This window comes from Myxocyprinus asiaticus, chromosome 11, assembly GCF_019703515.2.
Source record: "Myxocyprinus asiaticus isolate MX2 ecotype Aquarium Trade chromosome 11, UBuf_Myxa_2, whole genome shotgun sequence".
Lineage (NCBI taxonomy): Eukaryota > Metazoa > Chordata > Actinopteri > Cypriniformes > Catostomidae > Myxocyprinus > Myxocyprinus asiaticus.
The window spans coordinates 44,233,904-44,247,804 of NC_059354.1; the positions used below are offsets into that span (position 1 = coordinate 44,233,904).

General features: G+C 38.2%; 1 protein-coding gene across 4 annotated transcripts in view; it reads left to right on the forward strand.

Annotated features, from left to right (window-relative positions):
- Nucleotides 1-13,901, forward strand: part of LOC127447907 (nck-associated protein 1-like) — a 72,559-nt gene that overhangs the window by 41,728 nt on the left and 16,930 nt on the right. For 2 of the 4 annotated variants that reach the window (XM_051710090.1, XM_051710091.1), the window contains 6 exons: nucleotides 1,237-1,382; nucleotides 3,198-3,330; nucleotides 3,987-4,121; nucleotides 7,835-7,954; nucleotides 9,098-9,237; nucleotides 9,567-9,698. In XM_051710090.1, coding sequence (XP_051566050.1) covers nucleotides 1,237-1,382; nucleotides 3,198-3,330; nucleotides 3,987-4,121; nucleotides 7,835-7,954; nucleotides 9,098-9,237; nucleotides 9,567-9,698 — 806 coding nt within the window. The remainder of the gene's footprint in view (nucleotides 1-1,236; nucleotides 1,383-3,197; nucleotides 3,331-3,986; nucleotides 4,122-7,834; nucleotides 7,955-9,097; nucleotides 9,238-9,566; nucleotides 9,699-13,901) is intronic. The other 2 variants (XM_051710092.1, XM_051710093.1) reach the window with 1 other exon arrangement.

Sequence of the window (13,901 nt, forward strand, 5' to 3'; positions counted from 1 at the left end):
ACCAAAAAAGTTTAAAAGTTTTTGTGCAAGAAACCAAGGCAAATAATAAAGTACCACAAATGTGTAGAAAATGTCCCCTTTTGGCTCTGGAATCAGTCAGTCATTTTTCAGGTTTGACAGCAGCATGTTGCTCTCAAGAGCCACACTGACTCTGCTGTCTGAGCAGGGATGCCTTCTTTTCTCCCTCAATTCAGCATGCTTTCTTCTTGTTAAATGGACCTGTTGTTGATATAGCAGTATTTAACAGCTAACGGTTCACTCAGTTCATGTCTGTTTCTCTGCTTCTGGCCTCAGTGTTTCCAAATGTGCGGTCCTATTTGTATCGCTATGGCCGATTAAACTACCAGCAGCAGTCTGCAAATGTAGATCTATAAATAAGCCCTGTTTTTCAATACTTCTGCTCTGCTGTGGACTTCAATGCTGTATGATGTTTATTGTCGAATGTGGACTCCATAGCCTCAAGCTTTGTGAGTTTAGCACCTGCTGAATGTCCTGTGGCATCATCCTGGCATGCCGCACTCTTTGAATTGGCTGAGCTTGAGATAATGGAAGCCAGTGCAGGGTGTGCGGAATATATGTTTTGGTTGTGTTTTTCTCACACTTGTGTAGTGAAGGAACTTCAGCTTCTTCACACTGGCTGGCACAGCTGTTTTACTGCTCTCCTTAAAAAGACGGAATAAACATGTTTTTGGACTTAAAGACCAAAGAGGATCTGTTTTGCATACAGTCTTCATTTGATCATGTATGCTAGGGAGCAAATTATGTTGGTTAGACATTTGTCTGGTTCAACAGTATTGAGTTAAGAAAAATATTTCCCAGAAAGCCTCCTCAGAAGTTAATGATATGGTAAAACATTAAACCACACTGAGATCAGACTCTGCCATTGGTCCAGTTTCCAATCTGATTCGTTACTCTTCATTTGCTTGAGGGTTCAGTCATGGAAATCAAGACCACCAAGATTAGCCTTTGAGGGAAGATTGCTACAAGTTGTCAGGATATATCTGTGCCACTTGTGTCATCTAAAAGGATTTCCGAAAACTATCCCCATCTGTCACTGGTCGTACAAACAAATAGTCCCTCCCCAAACTCAAGCCATTGGTTTAGAGTTGTTACCTCAAACAAACAGAGCAATGTTTTGATAGCACCACAGTGTTTATACTTTTCAGGAGGAATCAGCCTATGGCTGGCTTTCACATGGGTCATGATACTAATACTGATGTCTATCTCCGTTTTCAGGCTTACACCAGCGTGTCCAAGGCCTCACTCGGACTGGCAGATCACAGGGAGCTGGGCAAGATGATGAACACCATCATCTTCCACACAAAGATGGTGGACTCTCTGGTGGAGATGCTTGTGGAAACTTCAGATCTGTCCATTTTCTGGTAAGTGTTTCCTACAGAACTGTTTTTGTAGGAATCTCCCCACCCCACACAATTGGTCTTAATTGGTATTAACTGCAAACTAAACGAAACAATACTGAAATTTGAAGCATGTTTTGATGTTTTTATTTTTTTATTATTTGAATACAATGTGGAGAAAAAAAAAAATCAGAAAGTGTAACTATAACAAGGTTAACGGCAGTTGTTATATGAACAACCAGTCAGTAATTATACCGATTTAAGTCTCACAATCCACATTTCATAATGTGATTCATAGACAGTTAAGTACAGATAATGCAGTTACCGTTCCTGGCTTATTTCGAGTTGGACATGAATAAAAGTTATGAAGACCTGCAGTTCAGTAAGTTAGTCAGATATTAATTCTTTAACCAATCTGACAGTTTCAGAGAATGATTCGTTAGAATGATTCAAACCGATAGCTTGGGAGTTTGAGTCTTTTTGACCAATTCAGTTCTGGCTCATAAGAGTAATTTGTTGTGTAATGATTCACTTGTTTTCTTGATGCATCGATTACTAATTCTGCCAATTTATTTGCAGATTTTTGTATAGTTAGTGTTGGTCAATAATTAGTATACTAAAACAAAATCACACGAGCAAAGAGTACTGTATGGCCCTACATCAGCACGGCTGTGATTCGGCCGAAGGTGATCAAAGCCGTGCTGATTTAGGGCCATATAGCGCGATTGCGAGTGTGATATTACTTTTATACAACAGTTCAAAGAACAAGTAAATAGAAAAATGAGGAAAAACTAAGGACTGTCACAAAAAACACATTTGTGCATGGAACTACTTTCTTACGCCACGGATCAGGATCTGCAGTTGCTAGTTCAAAATATGTGCTCAAGCCTCCATTACTAATTCAAAAACGTCACTTTAGAACTAGTAACGATGGCTTGGGCTGTTTCTAACAAGTCGTTGGAGAAACAAGGATGTGTGTCTGTGTGTTTGAGAGAGAGAGAGCGATTGAGCTTTGTGCGATTACCTGCGTCTGTCGCGACTCCTAAGCAGTAGTGTAGTGTTAGTCAGCTTGCTGTATTTAGTACCATTATGGTCAAATACATCCTATTTACTCTGTGTAAAATAGCCGTCCGAGCGAGGGTCCTCCCTGAGTATTTTCCAATAGCCAGTGTGCAAGAGTCATTCACTATAAAAAACGTTCTCTCCTCCACCATGTTGAATATTTATATCTCCGTCCAACACGGAAACTCCTGTAAAAGGTAAGCGCCTTGAGAATGTTTTTGATTACTCCGTCTGGTGTTTCTCTCAGCTGTGGTAAGTCTAAATGCTGAAGCTGTTAGTTTAACTGTAGTTCCCAGCTGTAATGTAGTAGTGGTCCTAGTCATCATGGAGTTAGAGACAATACCGATGACTTCAAAGAAACCGCTCACTGACTCAATGCCCGTCAAACTTAACTGGCTCATAACACATAAAATAGTTTTTTGTCACCACCTGCTGGCAAAACTCTTTAATGTCACAGGGAAAAATGAAATGACACACATCTAGCTCTGTTACACATCTGCGCTGCTCTTACACGTTAATTTAGAACGCCACAAACAGTGAAGCGTACGAGTGCTGATGGTGTAAGACATCAGTACTCATGAAATGTCTCTCATCCAATCAGATTCGAGGACTGGAACTAACTGTTGTATAAAATATTTTAGAATATAAAAATATTAAACTAGTTACTTTATTTAAAGGAGATATGTGCTGCGTCGTTCTTTAGCAGCTCTGATTAGATATGACTGTACCAGATGGAGAAGTGAACTGGCTGCTCATTTTGCTCTCTCCCTCTGATAGCTTTTACAGCCGAGCCTTTGAGAAGATGTTCCAGCAGTGTCTTGAGCTGCCCTCCCAGTCACGATACTCCATCTCCTTCCCTCTGCTCTGTACCCACTTTATGAGCTGCACTCATGAGCTCTGCCCTGAAGAGGTGAGTCATACTGACCTCAAATCAGTACAACAGACCCACCAAGCATGAATGTCAGTTTCACTGCAGGTTGCCTGATCTGAGAACAGTGTGGCTGTCATTTCTATTCATGACACTTTTTGTAAATGGAAGTTAGAAGAGTTTTCTGAAGTTGAAATGACTTGAATTATTTGTTATATACTATGAGTCTGTACTAGGGCTGGATGATATAGCACAAAATTTCTATCAAGATAATTTTTTTTAGCCTTTATATATATTAACATTATGCATTTGCTTTGAAATGGCTTTCTTTTTTTTTTTTTTCAATCAGAGGAACCCTCATTTCAACTTAACCATTGTAGCTAATTTGATTTAAAAAAATGTAATGTAAAAACTAAAACACAGTACAAATCCTCGAGATGAACGCAAGGGAGAATATATAGTTATTTAGTTATAAGTTATTTTCATTTAAATGCACCGATACAACAATAGTAATAGTAAAACTATATGTAGTAACAGCCATATTTGCCTGCTTAAGTTTTTAACAAAACATTTTGGTGTGACACCGAGATTTCCTTTCCTGCATTTTTGAGTGATGATGCAAATGTATCGATTCAAATCGTTTTCAAGTTTGAGTATTTCTGTAACTGCTGATCTCCTGGGATTTTCACTCACAACAGTCTCTAGAATTTACTCAGAATGATGCCAAAAACAAAAAACATCCAGTGAGGGGCAGTTCTGCGGATGGAAACGCCTTGTTGATGAGAGAGGTCAGCAGAGATTGGCCAGACTGGTTCGAACTGACAAAGTCTACGGTAACTCAGATAACCCCTCTGTACAATTGTTGTGAGAAGAATATCATCTTACAATGCTATTCTGAGATGCGGGTTGACACTGTTTTGGCGGCACGAGGGGGACCTACACAATATTAGGCAGGTGGTTTTAATGTTGTGGCTGATCAGTGTATATAGTGTGTGTGTGTGTGTGTATGTATGTATGTATGTGCAAGGAGCACAATACGACGATACTTGAACAAAAATGAGCTGCATGGTCGAGTTGCCAGAAAGAAGCCAATGCCACAAAAAAGCCCAGTTACAATATGCCGATAACACCTTGAAACGCCTCACAGCTTCTGGCACACTGTAATTTGGAGTGATGAGACCAAAATAGAGCTTTATGGTCACAACCATAAGTGCTATGTTTGGAGAGGGGTCAACAAGTATTGTGCTCCTTGAAACAACCACACCGCCTTTTTCCAGAGCAGCCTGTATTTCTCCTGAGGTTACCTGTGGGTTTTTCTTTGTATCCAGAACAATTCTTCTGGCAGTTGTGGCTGAAATCTTTCTTGGTCTACCTGACCTTGGCTTGGTATCAAGAGATCCCCGAATTTTACACTTCTTAATAAGTGATTGAACAGTACTGACTGGCATTTTCAAGGCTTTGGATATCTTTTTATATCCTTTTCCATCTTTATAAAGTTCCATTACCTTATTACACAGGTCTTTTGACAGTTCTTTTCTGCTCCCCATGGCTCAGTATCTAGCCTGCTCAGTGCATCCAGAGAGCTAACAAACTCATTGACTATTTATATACAGACACTAATTGCAATTTAAAAAGCCACAGATGTGGGAAATTAACCTTTAATTGCCATTTAAACCTGTGTGTGTCACCTTGTGTGTCTGTAACAAGGCCAAACATTCAAGGGTATGTAAACTTTTGATCAGGGCCATTTGGGTGATTTCTGTTACCATTATGATTTAAAAAGGAGCCAAACAACTATGTGATAATAAATGGCTTCATATGATCACTATCCTTAAATAAAGTACTTTTTTTTTTTTTGTTGCATGATCAGTCATATTTTCAAAATCAATGCCAAAATTGCACAATTTCTGCCAGGGAATGCAAACTTTTGAGCACAACTGTATATATAATATATATATATATACACACACACACACACACACACACACACACACACATACATATATATATATATATATATATATATATATATATATATATATATATATATGCCTTTTACCTTGTCCTAAAACCTCCGGTTTAATTTCTGGTTATGTTTTTGGAAAAAAGTTTTATGTGAATGTCCCCCAATGAATACAACCAGTGTTACATTACTTTTGAGAAGAAGAGTTTCGGAAAGATCTTTTCTCTTCTCGGTTGGGTCCCGACACGGCTTAGCTGCGACCCATATGAGGGTTCAGGATGGAATCTTACTGTGAGTCCGGAAAGCTCCGTGAGTTTAACTAGAGCTGGAATGTCCCAACACGCAGCATTGAGCGCTGTGGTCCATGTATCAGGATGTGTGCGGAAAACCAAATGCTGAAAAGCATGATTTATTAAATCTGTAATTGAACCATACACCGGTGCAGCTACTCAGGCTCCCTGAGGGATTATGGGAGCCCCTCCGCACACACAAGGAGCACAACAGTTTCCTTTTCCCTCCTGCCGGAATATGGCAAGCACATTCACCGAGTGTTTGTTCCTGCCAAACATTGTGCCCTCCAATATCCCATTTAATTTGGTAAATAAACCCACATTTGCACTCCTAATTGGTGGACAAATGCCCCCAACACAAGCAGCACAATGAGAGTTCTCATGTCAGCCTGAACATTGAGCTGTCTGAGAGCACTTAGAGGAATAAAAAAGATTTATTGAGCTATAGAAGGTTTGGGTTTCCCTTATTTAAACATAAAACTCCCTCTCTCAGCAGGTCTCTGAAATGGTCTTCCTCCTATGTCCACTCCACACAGCTTTGGACAGCTGCAGGCTTTATTTATGTTGGAAAAGCACTAAAAGTTTCCAAGAATATTTCCATCCTCGCACAGAACACTTTTTACAGCGCTTTTGAGTAACAATAAATGATCCCGGAGCTTCATCAAAGGTTAGTCTCTGCATCATGTTGGATAGATGTGATAATTCCAACCTGTGCCATCTCAGAAGTTGCCCTCCGATGCCTGCAAGGATCCTTGTGTAATTGAGGCAGAATATTTGGCTTTTGCTCAATTCCATCTGCCATCAAAGCTTTAAATTACAGCTTTTGTCCATCTTGTTGTGCAAGAGTTGCATTAGTAATTTAGAGAGTATGCACTGTTTGCTTAAAGGAGGGAGTTGAGGCGACAAGACCAGCTGGGCCATAACAAAGAGCCTCACTTAGACATGGAGAACGGGAAACAAACAGCACCTCAGTGTAAGCCAAATTCACCTGAGCAGCTTACACCGGAGTAGACTCAGAAGAAAATGACAAGGGCCAGTTGGAATCACCAGCAGTTTTCTATGCAGTGTTTCCCAGTCAGGGCAGACTGTTGGTAAACAAAGTTGTGTTTACAAGGTTCCGGGCTGCTACAATAAGAAAGAACTTCTCTCAAAAGTCTCAAAACTAACGAACTTAAGTTGGTCAATTTTCGTGTCAGTCAGACTAATTTTCCTGTTTAATTGGATGGTTCTTGGCCAGTAAAAGGAGTAGTTCACCCAAAAATAAAAAAAATTCTCTCATCATTTACTCACCCTCATGCCATCCCAGTTGTGTATGACTTACTTTCTTCTGCTAAACACAAACGAAGATTTTTAGAAGAATATCTCAGCTCTGTAGGTCCATTCAGTGCAAGTCAGTAGAGTCCAAAACTTTCAAGCTCAAAAGTATAAAAAGGCAGCATAAAAGTAATCCATACTCTTCAGAAATCCATGTCTTCAGAAGCGGTATGATAGGTGTGGCTGAGAAACAGATAAATATTTAAGTGCTTAGACTTGCATTGTATGGGCCTACAGAGCTGAGATATTCTTCTAAAAATCTTTGTTTGTGTTCTGCGGAAGAAAGTCATACACATCTGGGATAGCATGAGAGTGAGTAAATGAGCGAATTTTCATTTTTAGGGGGACTATCCCTTTAACATCACAAATGGTCAATTGAAACAAAGGTAAAGTGTGTATTATACAGCACCTAGCAGAATTCCCAAAAAAAGAAATTACTGTTTGTTTTTTTTGTTTGTTTGTTTGTTTGTTTTTTTTACCTGGGTACAAACACTGCCCCCGTGTGCCATTTTTCCAACAAAAATCAGAGATTTTGTCCTAACCAGCTGTGACAAGTGGCAGAACCTTGTGTCAGGTAACCCCTCCCACAGTAAAATTTCATTTGTCCAAGTTTTATTCTACCGAAGATCACCTTTTGTGTTCCATGGAAGAAAGAAACTCATACAGGTTTGGAACCACATGATTTTTTTGGGTGAACTATCCCTTTAATACAAGGTTATAGTGTACACTGCAAATACATCCCTGATCCCCTTTGAAAGAAACTATCTAGCAGCTATCTATCTATCTAGCAGCTATTTAGCCCTGTCCACTTGTGATTTGACCATCCGAGATTTAATTGGAGGTTAATACCAGGCGTAATGGGGACCAGATTTTGCAAAGTAGACCAGACTTTATGGCAATAGCCTAAAGTCTGACTAAAACTAGAGTTAATCTAAGGGAATTCTTCTCTAATGTCTCCCATGTCTGTCTGTCCTTGCAGAGGCACCACATCGGCGACCGCAGCCTGTCCCTTTGCAACATGTTCTTGGATGAGATGGCCAAGCAAGCCCGCAACCTCATTACAGACATATGCACAGAGCAGTGCACCCTGAGCGACCAGGTCAGTGACGCACACACATATTGAATGCTGCCAAAACACTGAGAGGGACTCTTTGGGAGTTGTGGAATTTTCCATGTCATTTCAGGGATTTTAACAAATTCAGCCGGGTTTACCAAGAGTTGTGCAAATTCACCAAGAATGTTCAATTGCATTGCAAAATGATCACAATGAAATTAAACCTTGATTGACTCACCAAACAGAACTGGCAGCACTCATAACCAGACCGATTATAACACAGACTGCCAACTTTAATTAATAAACGACCGGCGCTTACTCCCATCTCCCTCTTCCTAGTAAAACCATCATCTTTTAAGCAAATAGGACAGAAGATCATAAGTCTTCTCACACCTGCTCTTTTCTACGTGGTTAAGGGTGCATTTGTTACACCAGCTCTTCATTTATTTATTACAGTGATTCTCAACAGGAAAAAACAATACTAAATGCAAAAAGAAAATAGTAAGGAGGAGAGAAAAGCTGCAAAGGTCATGTGTCCAGTCAAACTTTACAATATTTCAGCAGAAATGAATCTTTTACTTGGTTAAAGATAACCAAATTAAAGGAATAGATGACCGAAAAAGGAAAATTATCTCATCATTTACTCATGCCTCATGCCATCTAAGATGTGTATGACTTTTTTTTTCTGCAGATTACAAATTAAGATTTTTAGAAGAATAGCTCAGCTCTGCAGATCCATACAATGCAAGTAAATGGTGACCAAAACTTTGAAGCTCCAAAAATCACATAAAGGCAGCATAAATGTAATCCATAAGACTCCAGTGGTTTAATCCATGTCTTCTGAAGTGATCTAATTGGGTTTGTTAATTTGCACCCGCATTATTAAAAACCAGGAACAAAACAATGCATGATAAAACTGGATTACCCAGACTGCATTAAACATAGGTTCTTGAGATTAAGGGCATAGAACATGAATCCATGAAATTTCAAGACACGTTTAGAAACCAATTATAAACCAATGCAAATTTTAAGTGTTTGGTTTTAAGCTAATTTTTGTCTTTGTTTCTACTTTTGTACAATAAACAATTGTAGTACTGCGTTGTTGAGTCCTGAAGTAAAACCAGTTGAGAATCACTGGTTTAAGAGTCTTAAATGGGGGCTTTTCCTGTTTCCTGTTCCTCTGCACAGCTGCTGCCAAAACACTGTGCCAAAACCATCAGTCAGGCTGTGAACAAGAAGTCGAAAAAGCAGACGGGAAAGAAGGGCGAACCAGAGAGAGAGAAACCTGGTGTGGAAAGTATGAGGAAGAACAGGCTTCTTGTAACCAAGTAAGGACCACACTCACTCATTCTCTGTATCTCTTTTTCTCTCCCATCACACCAATGCACACATCTTAAACCCAGTGACCCACAGATACGTTAAACAAATCCTTGCTGTAGGCATTTACCGTATTATCCTCCCATACCGACACACACAAAAACATATCCTCCATGTAATATTAAAGGGATTTATCCTAAAGCCTAATATTGACACACAGCATCTCATGAGCAGTGGCAACAGTATGGGAGTGCTTTGGACCCATGCTGGTTAAACCGTGCCTGAAGTGTCTGAAGGAAATTAGTTTTTAATGTTGGATGATGTCGTCCATTTGTTACAGTCTGGACAAACTGCACACTGCTCTGTCAGAGCTCTGCTTCTCCATTAACTACGTACCCAACATGATGGTTTGGGAGCACACCTTTACTCCACGAGAGTACCTGACCTCCCACCTGGAGATCCGCTTCACCAAGTAAGTCTAAAATTTAAACGACACTCTTATCTGAACTTGGATTGGGTGGGATGACCAAAATCTTATATTGTGGTATGAGTAATTTAATAGCCTATCACTGTAATGATGTGTATTACGTTAAATGTAATTTTGGTGGAAGTTCTACAAAAAATGTTTTTTTATATTAAATAACCATGTGGTAATGCTTTTCTTTTTATATATATATATATATATATATATATATATATATATATATATATATATATATATATATAATCCAGTGAATATCATTTGATTATTTTATTTTGAACTTGGATGAAAACCAAAAGATCAAAATATTTCTAGCAAATAAATATGAAATCAGTATACAAACTGCTTCACATTATGTATTAATTGAGTTAACAACAAAAGACACAAAACAGTGAAACTAATATTTAGGGCTGTCAGTTGATTACAGTTTTTATCTAATTAATTACATGATATGCTGATTAATTTATAGAATTAATTGCATGTATAAATATTTGCTGAGAAAGCCCCCCAAATAGCAATAATTAAATATATAATGATTAAATAATTATAGTTATATTTAAAACATTATAAATAATTCAGATAATTAAAATGCATTACATTAATGTGGCAAATGAGTAAAGCATTGATAAGACAATACAAAAAGTGGCTTTAGAAAGCGATATTTTATTTACATATTTTGTCCCTTAACATAATCCTATCATTGGCCTGCAGTCCACACTAATCCATTTTGCAATTGAATTTGTCAGTCTGTCCAAGATAGATTTATTATAAGGGCTTGGCTAAGGACGCGTCAGTGTACACATTCGTCAGACGGATACTTTTAGAGCGTCTCACTTGTTTGTGTTGCATCATAAACACAGCATTTATAGGTCGCTGTGTCAAAAACGAAGTTTGAGACACATTAAAAAATGTCTCAAGAGCCCTGAATTCATAATTGCGCTCCGTCCAGCTGTGTTGAATGCAAGAATGCATTCTCATCTTGTGCTGACGCCAGTGGCCCTGTACCAAATGGCACCATAGGCCTTTGCAGTCCTCCTCTGAGTACAGACTTTGGTGGCGTAAGCAAGTGCACACCGATGGAGCGCTTGTCAGCAAGACCATGAGGGTGCACGAGTTATAAAAGCATGCATTTGGGACGGGCTTCAAGACTTCAGTCAGATGACACATTTTTTTTATTTGTTTTTTATACACATACAATTTTACAAATTATTATTTGTGAAAAATCATGACATTGTTAATGGAACAAACTTTAAACTCACTCTTGTATATTTGTTTTTACTAAATAATTCCAAGCAACACACTGACAATAAAGCATTACAATATTTAATCATGTACATCTGAAATACAAAGCATACATATAACAACAACAACCAAACCCCATCTTTTTAAATATTTAGAGAACAAAAAAACACACCTGGATGGTTGCATGCAGTTTTTTAAAACAGTCAAATGTATAGAAATCATCCAATCGATTGCAAAATTCATTATATTTATTCACACAGCCACACTTCTTATGGTGCATATATCATTGGTACAGTTGAAGTCTGAAGTTTACATACAACTTAGCCAAATACATTTAAACTCAGGTTTTCACAATTCCTGACATTTAATCATAGAAAACATTCCCTGTCTTAGGTCAGTTAGGATCACTACTTTATTTTAAGAATGTGAAATGTCAGAATAATAGTAGAGAGAATTATTTATTTTTAGCTTTTATTTTTTCATTACATTCCCAGTGGGTCAGATGTTTACATACACTTTGTTAGTATTTGGTAGCATTGGCTTTAAATTGTTTAACTTGGGTCAAATATTTTGGGTAGCCTTCCACAAGCTTCTCACAATAAGTTGCTGGAATTTTGGCCCATGCCTCCAGACAGAACTGGTGTAACTGAGTCAGGTTTGTAGGCCTCCTTGCTCGCACACGCCTTTTCAGTTCTGCCCACAAATTTTCTATCGGATTGAGGTCAGGGCTTTGTGATGGCCACTCCAATACCTTGACTTTGTTGTCCTTAAGCCATTTTGCCACAACTTTGGAGGTATGCTTGGGGTCATTGTCCATTTTGAAGACCCATTTGCAACCAAGCTTTAACTTCCTGGTTATTTTGTGAAGTGCACCAGTCCCTCCTGCAGCAAAGCACTCCCACAACATGATGCTGCCACCCCCATGCTTCACAGTTGGGATGGTGTTCTTCGGCTTGCAAGCCTCACCCTTTTTCCTTCAAACATAACAATGGTCATTTTGGACAAACAGTTCAATTTTTGTTTCATCAGACCAGACATTTCTCCAGAAAGTAAGATCTTTATCCCCATGTGCACTTGTAAACTGTAGTCTGGCATTTTTATGGCGATTTTGGAGCAGTGGTTTCTTCCTTGCTGAGCAGCCTTTCAGGTTATGTCGATATAGGACTCATTTAACTGTAGATATAGATACTTGTCTACATGTTTCCTCCAGCATCTTTATAAGGTCCTTTGCTGTTGTTCTGGGATTGATTTGCAAATTACATTAATCTCTAGGAGACAGAATGCGTCTCCTTCCTGAGCGGTATGATGGTTATGTGGTCCCATGGTGTTTATACTTACATACTATTGTTTGTACAGATGAACGTGGTACCTTCAGGCATTTGTAAATTGCTCCCAAGGATGAACCAGACTTGTGGAGGTCTACAATTTTTTTTCTGAGGTCTTTGCCAATTTCTTTTGATTTTCCCATGATGTCAGTCAAAGAGGCACTAAGTTTGAAGGTAGGCCTTAAATGTAGTCACAGGTAAACCTCCAATTGATTCCAATTAGCCTGTCAGAAGCTAAATTAGGCTTGACATAATTTTCTGGAATTTTCCAAGCTGCTTAAAAGCACAGTTAACTTAGTGAATGTAAACTTCTGACCCACTGGAATTGTGATATAGTCAATTAAAAGTGTAACAATCTGTCTGTAAACAATTGCTGGAAAAATTACTTGTCATGCGCAAAGTAGATGTCCTAAACAACTTGCCAAAACTATAGTTTTCTAATATGAAATCTGTGGAGTGGTTAAAAAATGAGTTTTAATTACTTCAGCCTAAGTGTATGTAAACGTCTGACTTCAACTGTAGACCGAAACGTTGATATTTAAATAAATATAATGAATCTTGCAAGCTACAGCTATGTACAGGAAGGACCATACTCTCTCGTCTTAATATTTTAGACTATAATACTACAATCCTCTTTAAAACAACAATAGCAAAGATTTAGTTTTACATTACTTTCATTTATAAATGCAAAACTTACCAAGAAAAGCTATTCAATAGAAAGTGAATATAAGTGATTATATCTCTGGTTAACTGAATTAAAAGTTTTTTTTAAAAGAATTAAAAAAAAAAAAGCAAATAAAAAAATTATTTATTTATTTATTTTTAGCAATTATTCTCATCACATTAAAAAGTGATACTATATACACAAGAAGAGCAAGTGATACCTCGTTGACAATCAGAAATCATTTATTGAAATCAATATAAAATCCGCACTTGACCAAAGGATTTGAGGATAAGCACCAGGGTAGCAGTTGGATAGTAGACCTCTAGGGAGTAAAGGAAGCACTCATGAGCGCTAAAATGTCAAATTGGATGACCTACGGTCTCGTGGACTTTGCTGGGACGCGCAAATGAAGGCCACGAGACTGCAAGTCCATATCAAGTGTGCCATTTGGGACAGGGCCAGTGTCAAGCAAGCCTAAGTTTAGTTTGTTCTCTGTACAGCTGCGCATTGCCTATACAGCTAGAGTTTAGTTTACTGCCCCCTGCTGCTGAAAACAGGTGGTACTTCAAGCTTTAATTGCTCCGATGGTAGGAAAATTCCATTTCCATATTACGGTCCGGGGACATGATTAATTGCATTCATTTTTTAAATGCATTATTTTTTAATATAATTAATTGCATTGAAATAATGCTTAAAATCGACAGCTCTAATATTATAAAATTATCATTTAGGTGCATTTGAAGCTGTTTTAAAATAGCTGATATACACAGAACTTAGACACATTTTTGCAAAGACTTTAAATCAAATGGTGTCAAGTTGATTTGCAGGGGATGTACAAAGTGTGCTCCCCTCAAGTTCACACAGGTGACCTAGCAGAGAAATCAAGGATGTTTTACATCACTTAAACTACAGACATATTTCACTAACATTTGACAACAAGTGTCCAGAAACTTTTTTTGTCTT